At 37.2% G+C, this 21,195-nt stretch overlaps 1 protein-coding gene across 1 annotated transcript; it reads left to right on the top strand.

The window, feature by feature from the left end:
• The first annotated feature begins 2,413 nt into the window (after positions 1-2,413).
• On the top strand, positions 2,414-20,120 carry SLU7 (SLU7 homolog, splicing factor). The gene is made up of 16 exons (XM_025388357.1): positions 2,414-2,790; positions 6,796-6,981; positions 7,638-7,791; positions 8,134-8,214; positions 8,461-8,625; positions 9,902-9,970; positions 13,149-13,196; positions 13,390-13,521; positions 13,780-13,877; positions 14,035-14,102; positions 14,236-14,375; positions 15,490-15,651; positions 16,992-17,096; positions 17,248-17,319; positions 17,590-17,706; positions 18,601-20,120. Exons 2-16 carry the CDS (start codon positions 6,812-6,814, stop codon positions 18,778-18,780), a joined length of 1,761 nt encoding a protein of 586 aa, XP_025244142.1. The 5' UTR covers positions 2,414-2,790; positions 6,796-6,811; the 3' UTR covers positions 18,781-20,120.
• Positions 20,121-21,195: the final 1,075 nt, after the last annotated feature.

Below are 21,195 nucleotides of genomic sequence, written 5' to 3'. Positions count from 1 at the left end.
TGGCTCTTCCGCTCAAGAGGCGGGGCAGGGGGCGTGGTCACCAAGCCGAACCAATGGAAGGGACCTAAGCAGCCAGGACTCCGCCCCAAAAGCTCTTTCTTGCAAACTTTGTGGCACGTTTTCTGGGGAAAAAAAATCTAGGGTCGTGTAATATTAAAAAAAAAAATTGAGAGGCTTTTTTTTTGCTCTCCATATTATTAAGCTGCATGGACTGTGGTACTGACTCAATAACAATGTTTTATTGCTTTAAGATATATTTATTTAAATGGCACCGTAGAAAGGATGGAAAATAAATAGAAATATTGTAGAAATGGTCGAAACAACCAACGTTGGGTCTAAAGAATACTAGGAGAGAAAAATTTAAAATTAAGAAGAAATGTAAGTACAGATAGATCAAACAGCAGCGTTTGAGTCATTCTCTTATGCTTATGATTAAGAACGAACTAATCATTCCCTAATCTGAGGATTATCCTCAATACTTCAGGCTAAGATGCTGTTTCTGTTATACCATCACGAATCTGTTTTAGGAACAAAATTATGATTCTAATGAATACATAATTTAGTCTTCCCTTAAAATCCTATCATTTAATACTGATTTATTTTAAACCTCTAACATCTCAATAATACACTAACCAAAGCTGTCTGGAAGGGCTTGGCCAGGGAGCAAGAGAACATCAGAGAGATAATAAAAAAGGAATTCCAGTTTGCCAGATATGAAAAGAAATTTTGCTTGAAAAAGTTGACGACCTTTTCCTGTTTCTATAGTAAAATGGAATACACTGAACAACCACAAGATAAAGGTATACATTCAAAAGATAAGGCTGACCTGTGTCATTCAAACTCGGCTTCCCACAGGTCACCATATATACATTTTATACCTGCAGATCAGCTGAGAGAGAGGAGTTGATTCCATATTACTCTTTCACAAAAGGCTTAACACTATACCTGACATAGACATGGTTCTCAATATATGCCAGTTCATCATCTCTTCTTCCCTGGCATTTCAGGACCAATATTGATTGAATGATTCATTCATTCACAAATATTTATTGAATACCTATTAAATGGTGGACTTTATACTAGGTATCAAGAAGAAAAGAGCCTAACTTAAGGTGAAGAAAAGAGGAAAGACAGAAAAATAGGCATACCTTTATTGTCCCTTCACTGCTCTCTTTCCTTTATTCCCACCCCTTATTTCCTCCTGTATCTCCTAAATTTTACATCATCATATTATATTATCAGCACTCAAAGTGTTAATTTTTGAGACTAAATCTTTACAACACCTATAGCTTCGAAGTGGGGATTCTCTATCTACAGAAGTTTTGGGGTGCAAGGTTTATCTCCTTAGGATGTCTTCTTTGTTTCACCAACAGAAAGCATTGTTTCTCCCAAGGTCATGCATCAGCTGTAAACCACAACCACCCTCTCTTTGAATAACCACTGTTTTCTTACTAATGATGCCCTCAGACCAGCTTTGCTATTACTATTACTGGAAATACTCAATTGCTAAACCACCCTCACTCATAACAGCACTTAGTCCCTAATCAGTTTCTCCTAATCCTGCTTTACAAACAGCAACCCATCCAGAACCAATCCCGGCTTTCCTAGACCTTCCTCAGAATCCTCCAGAGGGACCTCAAGTCTTAGAAAAGATTCAACTCTCTTGTCCTGGGCTTTCTGATTCTTCTTCGAGATGTGCTCTCCTGGTGGTTTTGGCTAATTAGACCTTAACACTCCTAAGCAAATTTCAGGAATGTTTTTAAGTGGAAAAAAACAAAGCCTGAGTGATTTATAGACTCTACTCACTTTCACGCCAGTCTCTGTTTCTTCATCTACTGCCCTGTAAAAGCAGAATTAATATTTATGCTCCTAAACTCCAGGTATTGCAAATTCTTAATACGAAAAAAATAGATTCTATTATGTTGGGCTATTTTATTGAGGCAGGAATGGTAGCTATTTTAACTTTTACATTCAAAAAGGATACACGTTATGGGGGGGAGGGGAGAACAACCAGAATAGAAAGCACAAAGAAAAAAAAAATCACAAGAAATTCTACTACGAAAATTAGTTTGTTTTCCAGTATTTTATTTCACATGTATACTTTTAAAGAAGGGATGGGATAACATAGATACTAATGTTTCTCCAAAATGGAAATCGTCGTGTTTTTTCCTAATGATAACGTGCCTTATGTTCTTACAGCACCCGGTATTCCTTTCATAGCAACTTTTACAACTGCTAAATTATCTGAATAGTTGTTTGGGTGTCTTTCGCACTCGGATGTAAATTTGAGGGAAGACACTGTGTTCACCAGTTCCCCGGCATGTTACACAGCCTGGCTACTAGTTACTGCCAAGTTTAACTGCCTTTTTTTTTTTTTTTTTTTTTAGCTGATACATCACCAAATTCTGCATTCATTTCACAGCCCCCTGATGAGGCTTAAGCTCTTGTCTGTTTTGGCTTTTTTTTTTTTTTTTTTAACTTCCTAAAATTCTCCGATTCTAAAAGAAAGTTCCTAAATAGAAGCTAAAAGAACCCGCCCAACTTGAATCTCTCCACAAGCCGGGTAAATAGCGCGATACGCACAGCTAGAGTTCTCGCGATTCCCACCGCGCAAGAGGACCAAAGGCCTCCACTCCGCCCCGCGTCCCACCAGGAAATTAGTGCGCATGTGCCGATCGTCCGGAAGTTACCGCAGTGGCCGCCGGAATGAGGCGAAAAGCCGGAAGTAAACATTACGAGATTGGCTTGGCTTGTCTCGGATGGACTTGGGACGAGCTGCGGCGGGACTGGGTAAGAAAATATTTTTAGAACTTTCGGGCGAAGGGGAATTGGGGAACCTGAGAAAATGGGTCGAAGGCTCCTAATTATTGGATATGTCCTCACGGGGGTAATGAGCCCTCAATTGTTGAGGAGGGAGCGAGGACGGCGGACCGAAAAGGAAGCCACTGTCCTGAGCCCCATTGATGGCACTCGTGCCCAGCCAGACCAGGCCTGCGTCTTCAGGGAAACAGTCGGGATAACTATGAGAGTGTCACCTTTGTGGCGGTGGCCTTGAAGACCCTAAGCGATCCCCGGACTGCAAGCGGGGAAAGCTGCTTCCAGTACCCAATTTGATAGACTGTATTTCCTCGCCAGAAAAATTTACTTAAGCTTCAGCTTTTCCTGTTAAGTCGAGATGATCTGACTTCAGTGGGGTAACATGCGGATATAAATGAAAACATCTATATAAGTAAATCTCTAAACACTGTCTTACGGTAAGCCCTCAGTAAGTGGGAGCTATTACTGTTTTTAGTTGAAGAAAATAGGCCCCTTCACAGCGACGGAAACGAGTGAGTACAACTTGGTGACTATATTACTTCATTCAGTTTTAGTTTTTAATATTTCAGGCCCAGAATCCAATGTTCTATGGACAGAGTATAACATACTGTTTTTAGAGAACTGACTCTGGAGTCAGACTTGTGTTTGAAGTCCTTGTTTCTTACTACAATATGTTCTTGGCTGAGGATCTTACCTCTCAGAACCTTTTTCTTCCCTGTAAAATGGGGTTCATCAGACCTATCTACTGGGCTTATTGTGAAGATTAGATGAGGTGATGCACGGTAGGCTCAAGAAATGGTAGCTGTTTTAATGAAGATTATTAAATTTACCTTTGTTCTGCTTCTCTTCGCAGTATATTCAGGCCATCAGTTTATATGTTACACAAATATATGGGGAGGTTTTCTATAGGTCAGACACAGGAGAAGAGAACACCTTTGAGAAGCATCGTAGACCCCCAGGCATTGAGCACTTTCCACTGGGAAGGGGTTTGTGTAAAGGCCCAGTGTCTACAGGGAGCACGGTGTGTTAGAGGAACCACAAGAAGATCTATGTAGTTAGTAGAGAAGGATGCGGGGATAGTTGTAATGGTGAGGCTGGAAGGTAAGCAGATGCCAGACCATGGTGGACCATGTAGATGTGTTAAAAAAGATGTCAGTTTTTAGAGTACGAATGATAAAATCCTTTGGAGCGTCACTTTTTTTTGAGACGTAGTCTAGCTCTGTCGCCCAGGCTGGAGTGCAGTGATGTGACACCAGCTCACTGCAACCTCCACCTCCTAGGTTCAGATGATTCTCCTGTCTCAGCCTCCCTAGTAGCTAGGATTACAGGTGCACACCACCACGCCCGGCTGATTTTTGTATTTTTAGTAGAGACGAGGTTTCGCCAGGTTGGCCAGGCTGGTCTCAAACTCCTTACCTCAGGTGATCCGCCCGCCTCAGCCTCCCAAAGCGCTGGGATTACAGGTGTGAACCATGGCGCCCAGCTGTCACTATTTGTTATGCTAGTTATTAGCGACTTGTGGTTATTGAGACTGGAAATGTGACTAGTTTAAATAAGTATAAAACCCATATCAACTTTTAAAGACAGAGTTGTTTTTTCTAATTCAAATTTGCAATTATAATATGTTGGATACAACACAAATCTTGTAAAAGTAATTTTACCTGTTTATTTTTACTTTTTTAATGTGACTACTGGAAAACATAAAATTACATATGGGACTAGCATTGTATTTCTCTTAGATGGTGCTGTATTGAATTTTTGGATGGTACTACATTGGAGGATTTTAAGCTTGGGCAGTAGGACATTGTATTAGTCCGCTTTCACATTGCCAATGAAGACACACCCCAGACCGGGCAATTTACAAAAGAAAGAAGGTTGTCAGACTTACAGTTCCACGTGGCTGGGGAGGCCTCACAATGATGGTGAAAGGCACCTCTCACATGGCGGCGACAATAGAGAATGAGAGCCAAGCAAGATGGGTTTCCCTTTATCAAACCATGAGATCTCGTGAAACTTATTCACTACCAGAACATTATGGGAGAAACTGCCGCCTTGATTCAGTTATCTCTCACCGGGTCCCTCCCACAACACTTGGGAATTACAGGAGTACAATTAAGATGAGATTTGGCTGGGGACACAGAGCCAAACCATGTCAGACATGATATGATCAGATTTGTGTTTTGAAAAATTAACACTGCAATGTGGAGAATTGATTGGAGGGAATCAGAGGAGACCAGTAAATAGGAAAAAGTAATAACTTACACTAGGGTAGTAGCAGTAAGAATGGAAAGAAGTAGATGCATTTGAATGATATTCAAAAGGTGAAAATAACGGGTCTTAGTGATGACATAGATGTAGGGATAAGCTGAAGCACTTAATGTAAAGGGACGGATGGTGTTGTCTTTCACCAGGCGTGATAGCTCACGCCTGTTATCCCAGCACTTTGGAAGGACAAGGTGGGTGGATCACGAGGTCAGGAGATCGAGACTATCCTGGCTAACAGGGTGAAACCCCCTCTCTACTAAAAAAAAACAAAAAAAAATACAAAAAATTAGCTGGGCGTGGTGGTGGGCGTGCCTGTAATCCCAGCTACTTGGGAGGCTGAGGCAGGAGAATCGCTTAAACCCGGGAAGCGAAGGTTGCAGTGAGCCAAGATCACGCCACTGCACTCCAGCCTCAGCAACAGAGCGAGACTCCATCTCAAAAAAAAAAAAAGATAGGGAACAGTAGAACAGTAGGAGATTAGATTTCAGAGGGAAGATCATGAGATTGAATTAAGATGTATTGAGTTTAAATGCCTCTGACTTCTAAGTGGAGATGTGAAGTAAGCAATTGGATATATGTATCTGAAGCTCAGATGAAAAGTCTTGAGTAGAAAAATAAATTGTTCCTTTATTATTTTTTATTTTATAGAAAAATAAGTTGGAGAGCCAGCAGTGTTGTATTGTGACCATTGAAACCTTGGAAGTAAATGAGCTTATCCATTAGTGAGAGTTTAGACTGGTTTAAAAGGTGCTGGCTGAGCCTTGAGGAATCCAACATTAAATAACTGGGCAAAATTCGATGACAAGAGAGGTACAAGAAAAACCAAGAGAGCCGGGCACGGTGACTCACGCCTGTAATCCCAGCACTTTGGGAGGCCAAGGTGGGCAGATTGCCTGAGGTCAGGAGTTTGAGAGCAGCCTGGCCAATGTAGTAAAATTCTGTCACTACAAAAAATACAAAAAATATTAGCCAGGCATGGTGGCAGGCACCTGTAATCGAGCTACGCAGGAGCCTGAGGCAGGAGAATCGCTTGAACCTGGGAGGCGGAGGTTGCAGTGAGCTGAGATGGCGCCACTGCACTCCAGCCTGGGTGACAGAGCGAGACACCGTCTCCAAAAAAAAAAAAAGAAAAACCAAAAGAAAAACCAAGAGAATGTAGTGTCAGGGAAGTCAATAAATAAGATATAAAAAGGGAATGAGCAGAGCTGAAAAATGTTCATTGGATTTAGCACAATGATCCTTGATGACTTAATGTAACTCTTTTCTTTAGAATGGTAGGGAGTGGAGGGCTAAGTTAGAGTAAGTGAGGATGAAAGTAGAAGGTGAGGAAGTGGAGGCAGTGATTATAGATAACTCTTGAGATGTTCATTCTTAAAGGGGTACAGAGATAGGACCCTCTTTCATTAAGAGTTACTGTGTTAGAAAAGTTTGAGACACATACACAAAAAGAGGGATTCAGGATATATACGAGAAAAAGAGTCCTGTGAAATTTTAAATACACATGTGTGTCTCTCTCCATTTGTAAATTGGAGTTGAGGGAGAAACAGTGCTAACAGTATGTAGAGACCTTGAGGAGGGGAAAGAGACCCTTCCTTACACATACTATGGGGGGAAAACATATGAAACAGTATATATTATTAGGATGTCTTTTTGGTAGTTTGAGTGAACTAATGAAGGCCTACTTTTTACTGTAAATTTGACTTCTTTTCTTAGAGGAGGCCAGATAACCATGTCAGCCACAGTTGTAGATGCAGTTAATGCTGCACCCCTATCGGGGTCCAAAGAAATGAGTTTGGAGGAACCAAAGAAGATGACCAGAGAGGACTGGAGAAAGAAGAAGGAGCTAGAAGAACAACGAAAATTGGGCAATGCTCCTGCAGAAGTTGATGAAGAAGGAAAGTAAGTACTTAATTGTTGTATGATCCATTCATTCAAAATTCAAATTCATGTCTACTTAGTTTGTTAATGTTTCATCCTTTTATTTGAGAGGAACCTATCTTCATTATTTATGTCTTTTTTTATTATTTGTTTTATCAAACTCATATGCATATGGTTTAATAATGAAATTATGTTGAAGGGCTTATAATGGATAGCAACAGTGCTTTTTCACCCTTCCCACTCCAGCCTGCTCTACAGGAGTGACTGCTGTTAAATCTTTCTATTTTGAGTTTTTCTGGTTGTTACCTTCACATCTCTAGATAATAATACCTACACAATTATTTTAATTAATTGATTATAGGCATTATTTGAACCAAAATTTCTTGTGATAGAAGATTTAGATTACTAACACACATCTCTATTTTCCTTCCTCTCTTCTCTCCCTTCAGTTATATCACTATTCTTAGTTTCTTAGTTGGAAATATTTTCACTCTAAAATAAATTTCTTCTTTATTTTTAATTTTTCTTTATTATAGTATAGCAATAGCAACCATATTCTCTTCCCCCTACCACTGCAATATTTCTATTCTTAGATTTTGTGTAAGCTACCTTTGCAATTGTAATACTGATTATTTTCCAACTTTATTCTTAAAAATTTTTTTTAACTTTTATTACAGAGACATCAACCCCCATATTCCTCAGTATATTTCTTCAGTGCCATGGTATATCGATCCTTCAAAAAGACCTACTTTAAAACACCAGAGACCACAACCAGAGAAACAAAAGCAGTTCAGCTCATCTGGAGAATGGTACAAGAGGGGTGTAAAAGAGGTATGTAGACAACCTGTGTACCTCTTCATGGATACGGAGAGTTTAAGAACTTAACATAAGAACTTTCAATGCAATACTATTTAAAGGAGAAACAGATAATAAAACCCTTTATCTGGTATTGGAATTCACAGTGCATTACTATTTTACCTTTGTATTTCTTATATAAATTTTATACTCCTGAAGTCCTTAAACTTTCACATTTGTAAATGTGTGGAGACTAACTCATTTTCCTTTTAACAAAGAAATCATTTCACTAGACAAAATCATAATGAGAGCCAAAGTTATTTCTAACTTAGGTAGTTAAGACATTTTCTTTGTTTTTTTTTTTTTTTATATTTATAGAATTCCATAATTACTAAGTACCGCAAAGGAGCATGTGAAAATTGTGGGGCCATGACCCACAAAAAGAAAGACTGCTTTGAGGTAAGTTCACCTTTGAGAATTTTGAAAACCATTGTCAGTCTTTTTGTTGTCAGAGAGCTTGCTTCTCTTTTTCTGAAATCACCTAGATTTAGGTACAAGTTAAATAAAAATTAGTTTGAGTGGAATTGCTGTAAGACTAACTGATAATTGAATAGATCGTAAAGTGCCCACTCTGTAAAAGTTGTATGAAGTCTTCCTTTGGGTCATAAGCGCTTAGGAAAAGATTAAATCTTACTCTGTTTTTAGAGACCTAGGCGAGTTGGAGCCAAATTTACAGGTACTAATATAGCTCCAGATGAACATGTCCAGCCTCAACTGATGTTTGACTATGATGGGAAGAGGGATCGATGGAATGGCTACAATCCAGAAGAACACATGAAAATTGTTGAAGAGTATGCCAAAGTTGATCTGGTGAGCAAAATTCCCTGCTTTCCTGGGGTTTTTAAAGAATCGTCCTTTTGCTGTATCTCTAGCAGCTCTACTTTTCAAATCTTGAAGCACTTTAAAAATGGTAGCATTTTTATAATAGTATTAGTACTACTGTATAGGCTACCTTTATAATTGTAATATTGAATAGAGAAAATAATGTGCTAGCCATATTTGCCAGCAGTTTCTTCTTGATTCTTATATTGTCCTTTACTCCCTGTCTTAGGTAGCAAAAGATACTGGAAGCACGAGAACAGATTTGTGTCCAAAGTTTTGGTTTTGTGAGGTTAGAAATGTATGGCCCCAAGCTATAGCTTGCCCACGAACCTATTTTATGGTGTCTCACATAGCATTTGGGAGTAGTAGAAAGGGAATGGATAATTTGTTTTAGAAAATTTTATTTTATTTTATTTTATTTTATTTTATTTTATTTTTATTTTTATTTATTTATTTATTTTTTTGAGACGGAGTCTCGCTCTGTCACCCAGGCTGGAGTGCAGTGGCCGGATCTCAGCTCACTGCAAGCTCCGCCTCCCGGGTTCCCGCCATTCTCCTGCCTCAGCCTCCCAAGTAGCTGGGACTACAGGCGCCCGCCACCTCGCCCGGCTATTTTTTTGTATTTTTTAGTAGAGACGGGGTTTCACCGTGTTAGCCAGGATGGTCTCGATCTCCTGACCTCGTGATCCGCCCGTCTCGGCCTCCCAAAGTGCTGGGATTACAGGCTTGAGCCACCGCACCCGGCCAAAAAAATTTTATTTTATTTTAACCCAACTTCAGTTTTTACTGTTATGATTTGACCTCTTCACCTTTATTCCTTTGAAGTCATAGTCGTACTGCCTTTTTTTTCTTATTAGAGATATCATTTTAAAATTGTAAGATTTCATATAAAAATCTGGATTTCATCTTTTCTTGAACATTGTAATATACGGTAACCCCACACCTGCCTGGTAAGAGTCAGTCATCTGGAGTTATGTGGCAACTGCTTGTTTTTGTCAGGGCTTGCTCCCTGCAATTTACTACTGATGCCGTTTGTCTCAGTTTACATTATTGCCTGGTTCAAACATTGTGTAACTCCTGTTCTATAGAGTAATAAGTCTAGGGCTACAAGGAATCCCAAAGAGATAGGTTTGTTCAGTGACCTTTTCTGAAATGAATTAAAGTTATTCATTTTAAATATATAAAAATGTAGGTGGTGATTTGAATGTTGTAAGTAAAATTTAAATGTTCCTTTTTCTTTCTTTTTTTTTTTTTTCTTTTAAAGGCAAAACGAACATTGAAAGCCCAGAAACTCCAAGAGGAATTAGCCTCAGGAAAATTAGTGGAACAGGCTGTAAGTAATGAAAATGATCAAACAAAAGGTTTCATTTCTTTTAAACAAAGAAATGAAAATTGAAACAAGAATTCATTTTATAGCTCTTCAGTTAGAGAGGAAGAGAGAAATGCTATTGGGGGGAAATAAAACTGATACTTTGTATACAGTTTATAGTAATATAAATTGATGCAGTTAATTTGGGAACAATACTGCCACTATTTATATTTAGACACACAGGCAGACATACACTTACTTTTTCAAGTTAAATTATTAGATCTATCCATCCTAAAGAATTTTCTAGAGTTCAGAAAAATCATTATGCATAAAGATGGTACAGCATTTTTTACAATAGTAAAGAAATTGGAATAGCTTAAATGTCCAGGAATAGGGAGTTGGTTAAGTGCATCTGCATGGTATAATAGCTGCTTAGTTCTTAAAATGGCATTTCTCAAGATTTCGTTAACAACACCGGTTAACACTTGTATTTGAATGATACATGAAAAGGTAGTATAATATTATCACACTGAAAGAAAGACCAGAACACTAGTTTTTATTTAATGTAGAATTTATGAATTTTTCTTTCTATCCTTTTTCTTTAGTATTTTCTGCATTTTCCACAATGAATACGTATTAGTTACATAACTGGGCAAAACATTTTTTGTATGAATGAAAGGTCTGTTGCAGCCAGTTTTTTTTTTTCTTTTGTTAAAATCCTTGTCAACTTAATAGAGTAAATATATTATGCATATTAGAGTTGTCAAGTTTCTTTTTAACAAATCTAGGCACAAATAAATAGTAAACATTTATAGTTTTTTAGTTTAAATTTCTAAAAGGGACTCTAAACCATGTATAAGTAACAAAGCAAACAGAACTTGAAATAATCACTAAGTGAGCAGTTACTAAGGTAACCTATCAGGCAAGTTAACAGCATTAAGTTACCAGATAGGTGTTTAAAATCCATTTCTGGCCAGGTGCGATGGCTCACACCTGTAATTCCAGCACTTTGGGAGGCCGAGGCAGGTGGGTCGGAGTTTGGGACTAGCCTGGCTAACATAGTGAAACCCCATCTCTACTAAAAATAAAAAAATTAGCTGGGTGTGGTGTCGAGCACCTGTAGTCCCAGCTACTCGGGAGAATCGCTTGAACCCGGGAGGCAGAAGTTGCAGTGAGCCAAGATCACGCCACTGCACTCTAGCTTGGACGACAGAGCAAGACTCCATCTCAATAAATAAATAAATAAATAAATAAATAAATAAATAAATAAATAAAATGAAAACAAAAGCTGTCTCTGTTCCATGAGAGATACATGCTCTTAGAAAAGTGAATTTGCCTCTCTGAGCTGCAGTTTAGTATGTCTGAAATAGAAATGACAACCCCCAGGAAGTTTATATACCTATCACATAGTAAACACTGGGTAATTAGTAGCTATTGTTGTTGTGATTATTTTTATGTATTACTAACTTTGGGAAAAGAAAAAGGGCCTGTTTCTTTTGTTCTAATATATTCTCTATTGTTTGTTGTAAACATGGTGTAATTTATTTCCCCAGTAAGGATACTTAATGTATGTACGGGGCTAATGATTTTTGCCCACTTGGATGCTTGGATATTAAGATGAACCACATATAGTAGATTTAGATACTTAGCTGTCACTGTAGAAATATATGTAAATGTCCTTTTTTGAACTAGCAAATAGTGGGAACTCAAAAAAATTATTTTTTACGAAATGTTTATATTTCTGATTTTGAAAGTAACACTTAATATTAAGTGAAAAAAATTAGAACATTATATTAAAAAGAAAATATCCCCATGTTAACTATGAACATTTTGAAGTAGGCCTTTCCAGGTCTCTCTTGTCCACGTATACCTGTTTATGTGTGCTCGAATACAAAATGTTTCTTACATGAATCCATCTTTATATATTCATTTATTACCTTCTTTTTTAATTTATCAACATAGAGTACAGCGAGAACGTGTTTTCTGTCTATATTTATAGACCTATGGCATCATTTATTTTTGTATAAATTCACATGGCTCAAAAATTAAAACAGTTTAAGAAGATGCACAGTGAAGTCTCCCCACCCCGGTTTCTGTCCGCCCTAACACTAAACTTCCCCTCGCCCCAACTCTTTTGTGGATGTGGGTGGCTCTTTTCAGAGTTTCTTGAATAAATACAAATACAAATATATACTCTTACCCCACCTTTCTCTCCCTTCCTTTTTTTTAATCAAAAACGTTAGGAAATGATACGTACTTTTCTGCCCCCTGGATAGAATCACTTTTAATGGCCGTTCAGTGTTCCATGGAATGCAGTAAATTATATAACCAGTGATCTATTATTTATTTGACTTTTTCCCAATGTTTTGAAAAACCATTGCACATATACAATACTGCACATCACATTCTTATATATCTTTATGTAATTGACATGATATTAGGATAACCTTCTAGAAGTGTGTTTCAGTGAGTTTGTATTTCTAAAATTTTTATGATCTATCACTTAGCCATCATTCAGAAAAGCTACGCAGATTTATGCTTACCTCTATAGACTGTATATACCTACATGTGTTTCTGTATCTCCTCACTAATGCTATAATGTAATCGTTTTTTCTTTTTAAGTATTTTTAATCTTTGAAGCCTTTATGAATGGACATGATGAAATACTGACCATGTTACTATAGGCATTCTGTGGCGTTAGAAAGTATTCTGACCAATTGCTAGTGAAGAAAAGTGTATCCTTGTGACAAGGAGTTTGGCCTCTCCTTAAATTACAATATCGTGTCACTTGTAGATTTTTTTCATTGCCCAAACTTTACTTTGGCTGTGAAGACATGAACCTTAGTAACATTTTCTTTTTGGACTTACTGGGAAACTAGTAACGTTTAATGAAAACAGTATGTCTGAAGACTAACACATTTAGAAATTAATATTTATTGAGTACTTTGGTCATCTTAATCTTCCTGTTACCATTCAGTAGTTATAATCTTAATTAAAATTCTCTTGAAATTTGCTGGCTTTATAGACAGTCTAATAAAATTCACAATGGCACACTTGTATTCAGAATTTGCGTGCTCATTAAAACTGAGAAATGTGAGAGTTTGTTCAGTTAGAATTAAGTTGTATTATCTTAGCTATTTTAAGTGTTAATTGGATTAAGTGGAATGAAATTATGAATTATTTTTCTTCTTTTGTGATACAGAATTCTCCAAAGCACCAGTGGGGAGAAGAGGAACCAAATTCTCAGACGGTAATACATATTTGCTGCCTCTGAGTGTATGTGAAATTTTTAAATTTCTGATGGCTAATAATAACACTAATAATAGTTTTTAAAGAACACAAGTAAATAAGGGTTTGGTTAAAGGGAAAAGGAAAAAAAAAAACAAGAATAACATGCTGCTTTCTTTTCTTCTTACTTTTTTTCCTTCCCCTCCCCCTTTTAGGAAAAAGATCATAATAGTGAAGATGAGGATGAAGATAAATATGCAGATGATATTGACATGCCTGGACAGAATTTTGACTCCAAGAGACGAATTACTGTCCGGAATCTCAGGATTCGAGAAGATATTGCAAAAGTAGGTCTTACCAACTTAACATACATATTTGAAAAGTATTTGTCTTTCCAGCCTAAATTTTATCAACTCTGGGTAGCATATGGATAATAGAGTCATTCTAAGATAAGGTTTCATTCTGTTTTTTCTCTTCACCTGTACCCCAGAATTGTATACACACATTTATTTAATTGATCATATTCAACTCCTCCAACTAGTCTGCTGAAATCTTTTTGCTGTGAGTAAACATTGATTTATTCTTTAAATATTTTTTTCTTCTAGTATTTGAGGAATTTAGATCCAAATTCTGCCTACTATGATCCAAAAACTAGAGCAATGAGAGAGAATCCTTATGCCAATGCAGGAAAGAATCCAGATGAGTAAGTATCAAGTTAAATGTACAGATTTCAAGATGAGAGAAAGTTTATTGTTTTCTGACCTGACCGTAGATGGTGTTCATTTTAATTCAGATTCAGTTTTATGAATTAATTTTCCTTAAATCAATCTCTGAAACATTTTCTTTATTTGTATTTGCAGAGTGAGTTATGCTGGAGATAATTTTGTTAGGTACACAGGAGATACCATTTCAATGGCTCAGACACAGTGTAAGTGTTTCCTGTATGTCAAGGCATTTTATATCAGCTCATAAGAAGTTTGGGATTTTTTTTTTAAGCTTGTTTTCAAGAAGCATACAATAATGTAGCTGCCAACTCATTAAGATGTTTTGAATTACTCCAGTGTTTGCGTGGGAAGCCTATGACAAGGGATCTGAAGTACATCTGCAGGCAGATCCTACAAAGCTAGAGCTGTTGTATAAGTCCTTCAAAGTCAAAAAAGAAGATTTCAAAGAACAGCAGAAAGAAAGCATCCTGGAAAAGGTAATTTTGACCAAAATGCTAAAGAAGAACTTCTGTTAAAGAGAAGTTACTAGTTAACAAGCATTCGTTTTACATTTGGAAAATAATGCAAAGAGAGCCCCTCTTAATCCATGAAGAATAGTCCTTTTCTTCCTTTGTCTTAGTCAGATGCTATACAATTTTGTATGAGCTTTTACAGCAAAACAAACTACCTCATATCTTAGTAGCTTAAAATAAACATTTATTATTGCTCACAGTTGGGCGAGTCTCCTGGTCTGGGCTTGCTCAGCTGAGGTTAGGTGATGAGCTAAGATGGCCCCACTTTTGTGTTTAGCAGTTAACAGGCTAATTGTCCTAAGGGGACCTCTTCTGGGACAGCTCATCTCCACCCCATGTGGTCTCATCCTCTAGTAGGGTAGCGCAGCTTTTTAAAATGGCATTCTCAGAGTTCTAGAGAGTGGCAGCCAAAAGTGTGTTGTGGTAGATAAGTGCCTTTGCTTGCATCACATTTGCCAGCTTCCCATTGGTGAAACCTAGTAATATTGCCAAGCCCATATTCAAGGGATAGAGAAAGACTTCATCTCTTGATGGGAAGAAAAGCAAAGCCCTGTGGCGAAAGGGCATGCATACAAGGATAAGAGGAATTTATGGCCATCTTGTAACTTACTGTACTCCACAGATGAATAGCAACTGAGACATCTTCTATTTGCCTCAGAAAAAAAAATGGTGTCTTTTTTTTTCCTACTGTGCTTTCTATAACAAAACCCAGTAAAGAATGTTCCCTTTCTTTCTGATTGGAAATAAATGTTTTCCTACATCATGTTCAGATTAATATATTATAATCCCATTTTTATATAAATTAAACAAAAAAGTCTTTCATTTGTATATAAAATTCAGAATAAATGTTAGGGAAGGCATGGAACCACTATACCCCAGGTGTTAACACTGGCTTAGTGGACCGTTTCAGGGTTCTAACCAGGTCCCTTCAGATCTTTCTTTTTACCATTTTTTTGGTTAACATCAGAGAAAAGAGAAATAATAAATAAATAGAATAAGAAAAAAAAAATGTTTTCCTGGAAATTTAAATGCAAATCAGGTTGTAAAATGTATTGAATAATGTCCAATGTCCTTTTAGTATGGTGGCCAAGAACATTTGGATGCCCCTCCAGCTGAATTGCTTTTAGCACAGACTGAAGACTATGTGGAGTATTCAAGACATGGGACAGTCATCAAAGGACAGGAGCGGGCTGTTGCCTGCTCTAAGTATGAGGAGGATGTGAAGATCCACAATCACACAGTACGTGCTAAACTGAAACAATTTTGTGTCCTTGTTAGTTTTGCTCTGTATTGCATTTTTCCACTACAACTTTATTAGCTAACCATTTCTATGCTCTATGCTTTAAAAAAAAAAATATATATTAACTCTGTTTCAGGGAATTTTTTCAAAAATAGAAAAATTTTGAAGGAATACTATGTTCATCTATATACCCATCATCTAAATTCTGAAATTTTTAACATATTGCCTTATATGCTTTGTCTAGTTGTATGTGTGCATATGCACACTGTTTTACATAGATATGTAAAATACACATATATACACACATATAGTTTATGTATACATTTTTTTGACTGAAACATTTGGAAATTATATATATCATGACATTTTATCCATAAAAACTGTATCACATATCTCCATAAAATGAAGCCTTTCTTCTATATAACCACATTGACATTATTGCACTTTAGAAAATTAGCATTAATTCTATAATATTACCTAATATCTAGTCATTAATCACATTTTCCAAAATATACAGAAAAATGCCTTTAACACCTATTTTTTGTTTTAGTCAGAATTCATTTCAAATTTATTTTGATCATTATTTGGTTATTATGTCTCTTTTCTAGAATGTATCTCTGCATTTTCATGATGATGACCACTCAACAGATTAGGCCAGTTAGTTTGTAAATTGTCTCATATTCTGTATTGACTGGATCCTAGTAGCATTATATAGCTTGTTTCTCTATCCCTGTATGTTTTATAAATAGGAATTCAGGTCTAACAGCTTGATTGGATATAAGTTAAATATTTTGACAAGAATATTTATTAAGTAATGTAGTATATTCGCATTGCATCATAAACATCATAAAGCATGTATTGTCCTTTGCTGTTCTCTTGAAGTAACCAAACTACAATTGTCTCTCTTAGTTGAGGGTCAAAAACCTAATTCCCTATAGTAGCCGGGCCAGTGATCATACATGAGTGAAGTGAGCCAGGCAAATTGTACAAACTGGAGAACATAAGCCCTATATAACGGGGCATCCACTCTTCAGCAGCAGCCGATTATTGCCAAGTGGTTATATAGGCCCAGAATTTGCCACTCCTTCATTTTTCGAGAGAAGTCAGGTACACTAAATTTTTTTATAGGCTTTTGGGAATAGAATTTAAGAGCTTTGTAACTACAGTGCCTGCCTCTCACACTTCAGGTCAGACTACCTTGTCCCTGTTAACCAGCCTTGAATCCCCATAATTTTTCTCCTAAATTACCTTTAAAGGGCTCTATTATTTTATACTCCTATCAACAGTATATAGAAGTTTCTAATTTCAGCTTCCTTTTTAAGTAATTTCTCTCTCTGCAGCATATCTGGGGATCGTACTGGAAAGAAGGCCGATGGGGATACAAATGCTGTCACTCTTTTTTCAAGTATTCCTATTGTACTGGAGAAGCTGGGAAGGAGATTGTTGTAAGTAATTGTCTTTGGTTCTTAAAGGTATAAAACAACCGAAGCTTGTAAGTCAAACTAAAACATACTGTCTCGTGTTTCAAATTTTAACGTTTTCTTAGATGATTAGTAACTATGACACTCAACTCAAATTACATGTATTTTTCCACAGAACTCGGAGGAATGTGTTATAAATGATATAACTGGGGATGAATCTGTGAAAAAACCTCAAACTCTCATGGAGGTAAGTTGATAATCATTTGTCCTGAATTTTTAAGTCCTGGAGGGAGGGCTTTAAAACCTGCACCTGAGTTTTTTTGTTTTGTTTTGTTTTGTTTTGTTTCTTTTGAGACAATCTCATTCTGTTGGCCAGGCTCAAGTGCAGTGCATGATCTGGGTCCACTGCAGCCTCCACCTCCTGGGTTCAAGTGATTCTCGTGCCACAGCCTCCCAAGTAGTGCACCTGAGCTTTGTTTTCATATTAATAACACTGCATTTCAATCCTCCCTTTCAGCTGCATCAAGAAAAACTGAAAGAGGAAAAGAAGAAGAAGAAAAAGAAAAAGAAGAAGCATCGAAAGAGCAGTTCAGATAGTGATGATGAAGAAAAGAAGCATGAAAAATTGAAAAAGGTAATTTGTGAAGTCTAAATAGTAAAAGTGATAAGTAACAGTATTCTTTGTTTTTGGGGTTGTTTTTATTTTTTTGAGACAGGGTCTTGCTCTGTTGCCCAGGCTGGAGTGCAATGGTGCGATCTCATCTCACTGCAACCTCTGTCTCGTAGGCTCAAGCAATTCTCCTGCCTCAGTGTCCCAAGTAGCTGGGATTACAGGCACATGCCACCATGCCCAGCTAATTTCTGTATTGTTTTATAGAGCCAGGATTTCACCATGTTGCCCAGTGTGGTCTCAAACTTCTGAGCTCAGGTGAACCGCCCACCTCATCCTCCCAAAGTGCTGGGATTGCAGACTTGAGCCACCGCTCCTGGCCAGTATTATTTGTAAAGGCCTTCATCTGTAATGGCCTATGATCTAGTCCTGTCTCCAAATGCATTTTGAAAATGATGAAACAAGCCTAGAGTCTGAGTGATTTGCTCAAGTTATATTAATGGAGGTATTGTGGGGTGTAGGTATTGCCTTCTTCTTGGAGTATTTAGTAATCATGACTAATGGACAGAAGAAATGTGCATTATAAAGCATTTTAGAGTTAGTCTTTACCAGAAGCATCATTTGCGAGCTTGTATCAGTAAAGTGAACCTCATTTAATTTTTGTTATTAAATAAAATTTCTCCAACATTGATTTAAAATGTTTATAGAATGTTTTGTGCTCTATAAAAATATCATATAAGCCAAATAGTGATTAGTTGTAGCTTGACAGTAGAAGGGCTGACTCCAAAGCTCTTTCAAGCAATCTGCGTTTCTGATAGAGCAGTTCATATTCAGTGGGGTCTGTTGGTACTCTGCCACTTTTGAAGAAAAGAAATCTGATGTAGAGCTGTGATACACATTTTATTCCTCTCTCTATAGGCACTGAATGCAGAGGAGGCCCGCCTTCTTCATGTCAAGGAGACCATGCAGATTGATGAGAGGAAGCGGCCTTACAATAGCATATATGAAACTCGGGAACCTACTGAAGAGGAAATGGAGGCATATAGAATGAAACGTCAGAGGCCAGATGACCCCATGGCCTCTTTCCTTGGACAGTAGTAACTAGTCAGATGACCATCCAAGATAGATGCAGCTGATACATTCTTTTCAGCTTCTTATTGATGATTGTAGATAAAAAAATCCTTGTTTATTCTTCTTGCTGCCTGACTTTAATAAATATTTCAGGTGCCTCACAGTAAGTTCACTCCTTTCCATACTGAAGAAGCAAAAAAGAAGAAGAGGCACATGAAGTATGCTTTTGGGAACAGAATTTAAAATTGGATTAAGATTTTATTTCCAGTTTTATGTGAGTCATGTGTAAAGAAGCCTTGGCTCTCTACCTATTAAGAATGTCTCTCTCTACATTTATTAAGCTTCAAACTTTATTGCTTCGATTTTTGTGGCCCTATATTTAGTCTTAGCATACCTTGGTTTTGAGAAAAAACAGGACTTTTTTTTTAAAGGACTTTGTTTTTTTAAAATAATTACTAGCAACTCTATGACTACATTTATTTTTATGTTTTGTTTTCTTTAAGAGACAGGATCTTGCTATGTTGCGCAGGCTAGTGAGCAGTGGTTTTTCACAGACGCAGTCATAACTCCCTGCAGTCTTGGGCTCAAGCGATTCTCTCTCCTTGGCCTCTGGAGTAGACTAAATGTGTTAGTCTTTGAATGGAAAACAACTATTTTCTCATCATTGGGTCAATATTGACTGATCAGTAGTAGGTCTTTACCATTCTGGACATAAGCCTTTAGATGTAGAAATCCTTTCCTTTATCATAGAGGATATGGTTTACGATACTATTTGTTTTCATTGTGATTGCCATCATGTAACAATCATGAATATTAGATTTTTTTAAATTGTAGAATATCCTAATATTTATAGCCAGCAGCTGTTACTTTGTTTGTAAAATTTGCAAAACTCCAAAACCTGAAGTTGGCTTCTTGAAAGAATTACAAGGATAGCTTGTAGGGATATTAGTAATAGATTGCCATGATCCTGAAGCCTCTTCTCAGAACACTATGAAGATAATACTGACAGAGTGGAATCAGTGAAAACAGCCTAACAAAACCTCCAACTTCAGTATATCAACTTTTAACAGCTCACTGGCTTTTCTAAACTACCAAAAACCACCTATAGGATACTGCATCTCAGAAAGGGTGGCGTGAGAGTAACTGAGTCAAATTGTCAAGTACTTTGGATATACATAGTGTCTAGCTTTAGATTGGTATGAAATTAAACAACAATGCAAATAGATTTAATTCTTATTTACTTCAAGAATGCAAAAAAAGGTTCATTTTCCTATCCAAACAGGGTGGTTCAACATAAAGGCTGACGTTGTGTCTGCTTTGTATTTTATCTTTTGTTAAAGATAAATAAATGACAATACGTAACTGTGCGTGGTTTGTAGCATTATATCTAATATTTGGCAGAAAAGTTGTTTATGGGACAGGGAGGGGAACCTGGATTAGCTTCCGTGAGTTTAAGAAAATTTCAGCATCCTGTCACCTAACCTTTCTGTACCTCTTTCCCTCTTCTATGAGGCCTAGTTTACTTTGATGTAGGAAGAATTCTATAATATCCAGAATCATGTCTTCTGTTTTATTTTCGAAAAGTAATGCCCAGCCAGCCTGGCCAATATAGTGGAACCCCATCTCTATTAAAAATACAAAAATTAGTTGGGCATGGTGGCATACACCTATAATCCCAGCTACTCAGGAGGCTGAGGCATGAGAATTGCTTGAACCCGAGAGGTGGAGGTTGCAGCGAGCAGAGATTGCACCACTGCACTCCAGCCTGGGCAACAGAATGAGACCCTGTCTCAAAATCGTAATGCCTAGGACATTATTCAGATTGAGCTTTGATTTTATTATCTCAATAATAGCTGCCTTTTCGAGAATTATGTACTGTAATTTAGTCATAATGTTACCTCCTTCCTCAAAAGAACTTCATGGGGTAATGGATGATTTATCAATTTTACAAAAAGCACATGGAATTAACTCCAAGTAATCTGCACAAATCCTAACCATTGTAAGTATTGGAGTCAGGACATGAAGCTAGCTGTCTCGGATTCTGAAGCCTACCCCCTTCTCTAGTATTTAAGGCCCTAGTTTCTTGACCAACAAGGCTGGTCTTATAGCAGTTTCTTGCATCCACAAAAACTTAAGCAGCCCCTCAATATTTACCAGGCTCACCCTCAGCACCTGAAAATGATGTATCTGGCCCACGTTCTTTGACGCCCCACCACTCCTCACACACACTAGCCTTATAGAATGCTTCTAACAATATTGTACAAAAATGAGTAAACTCATTTAAGTTTATAAGAATTCTGGAAAGACCCCCAAACAGGAAAGGGCTATATTCCGGTTTACTTCTTTCAACAACGTTTCCTAGTTTCTACTTGGGATTTTTCCCTAAAACCTCTCTAATATGGGTTTATTTCTTTGAAATCATGTTGTTGAAAGAATTTTAAA

This window comes from Theropithecus gelada, chromosome 6 (assembly GCF_003255815.1).
Source record: "Theropithecus gelada isolate Dixy chromosome 6, Tgel_1.0, whole genome shotgun sequence".
NCBI classification, from domain to species: domain Eukaryota; kingdom Metazoa; phylum Chordata; class Mammalia; order Primates; family Cercopithecidae; genus Theropithecus; species Theropithecus gelada.
Note: the sequence above shows the minus strand (reverse complement) of the source record. Positions and strands in the feature narration are given on the sequence as shown.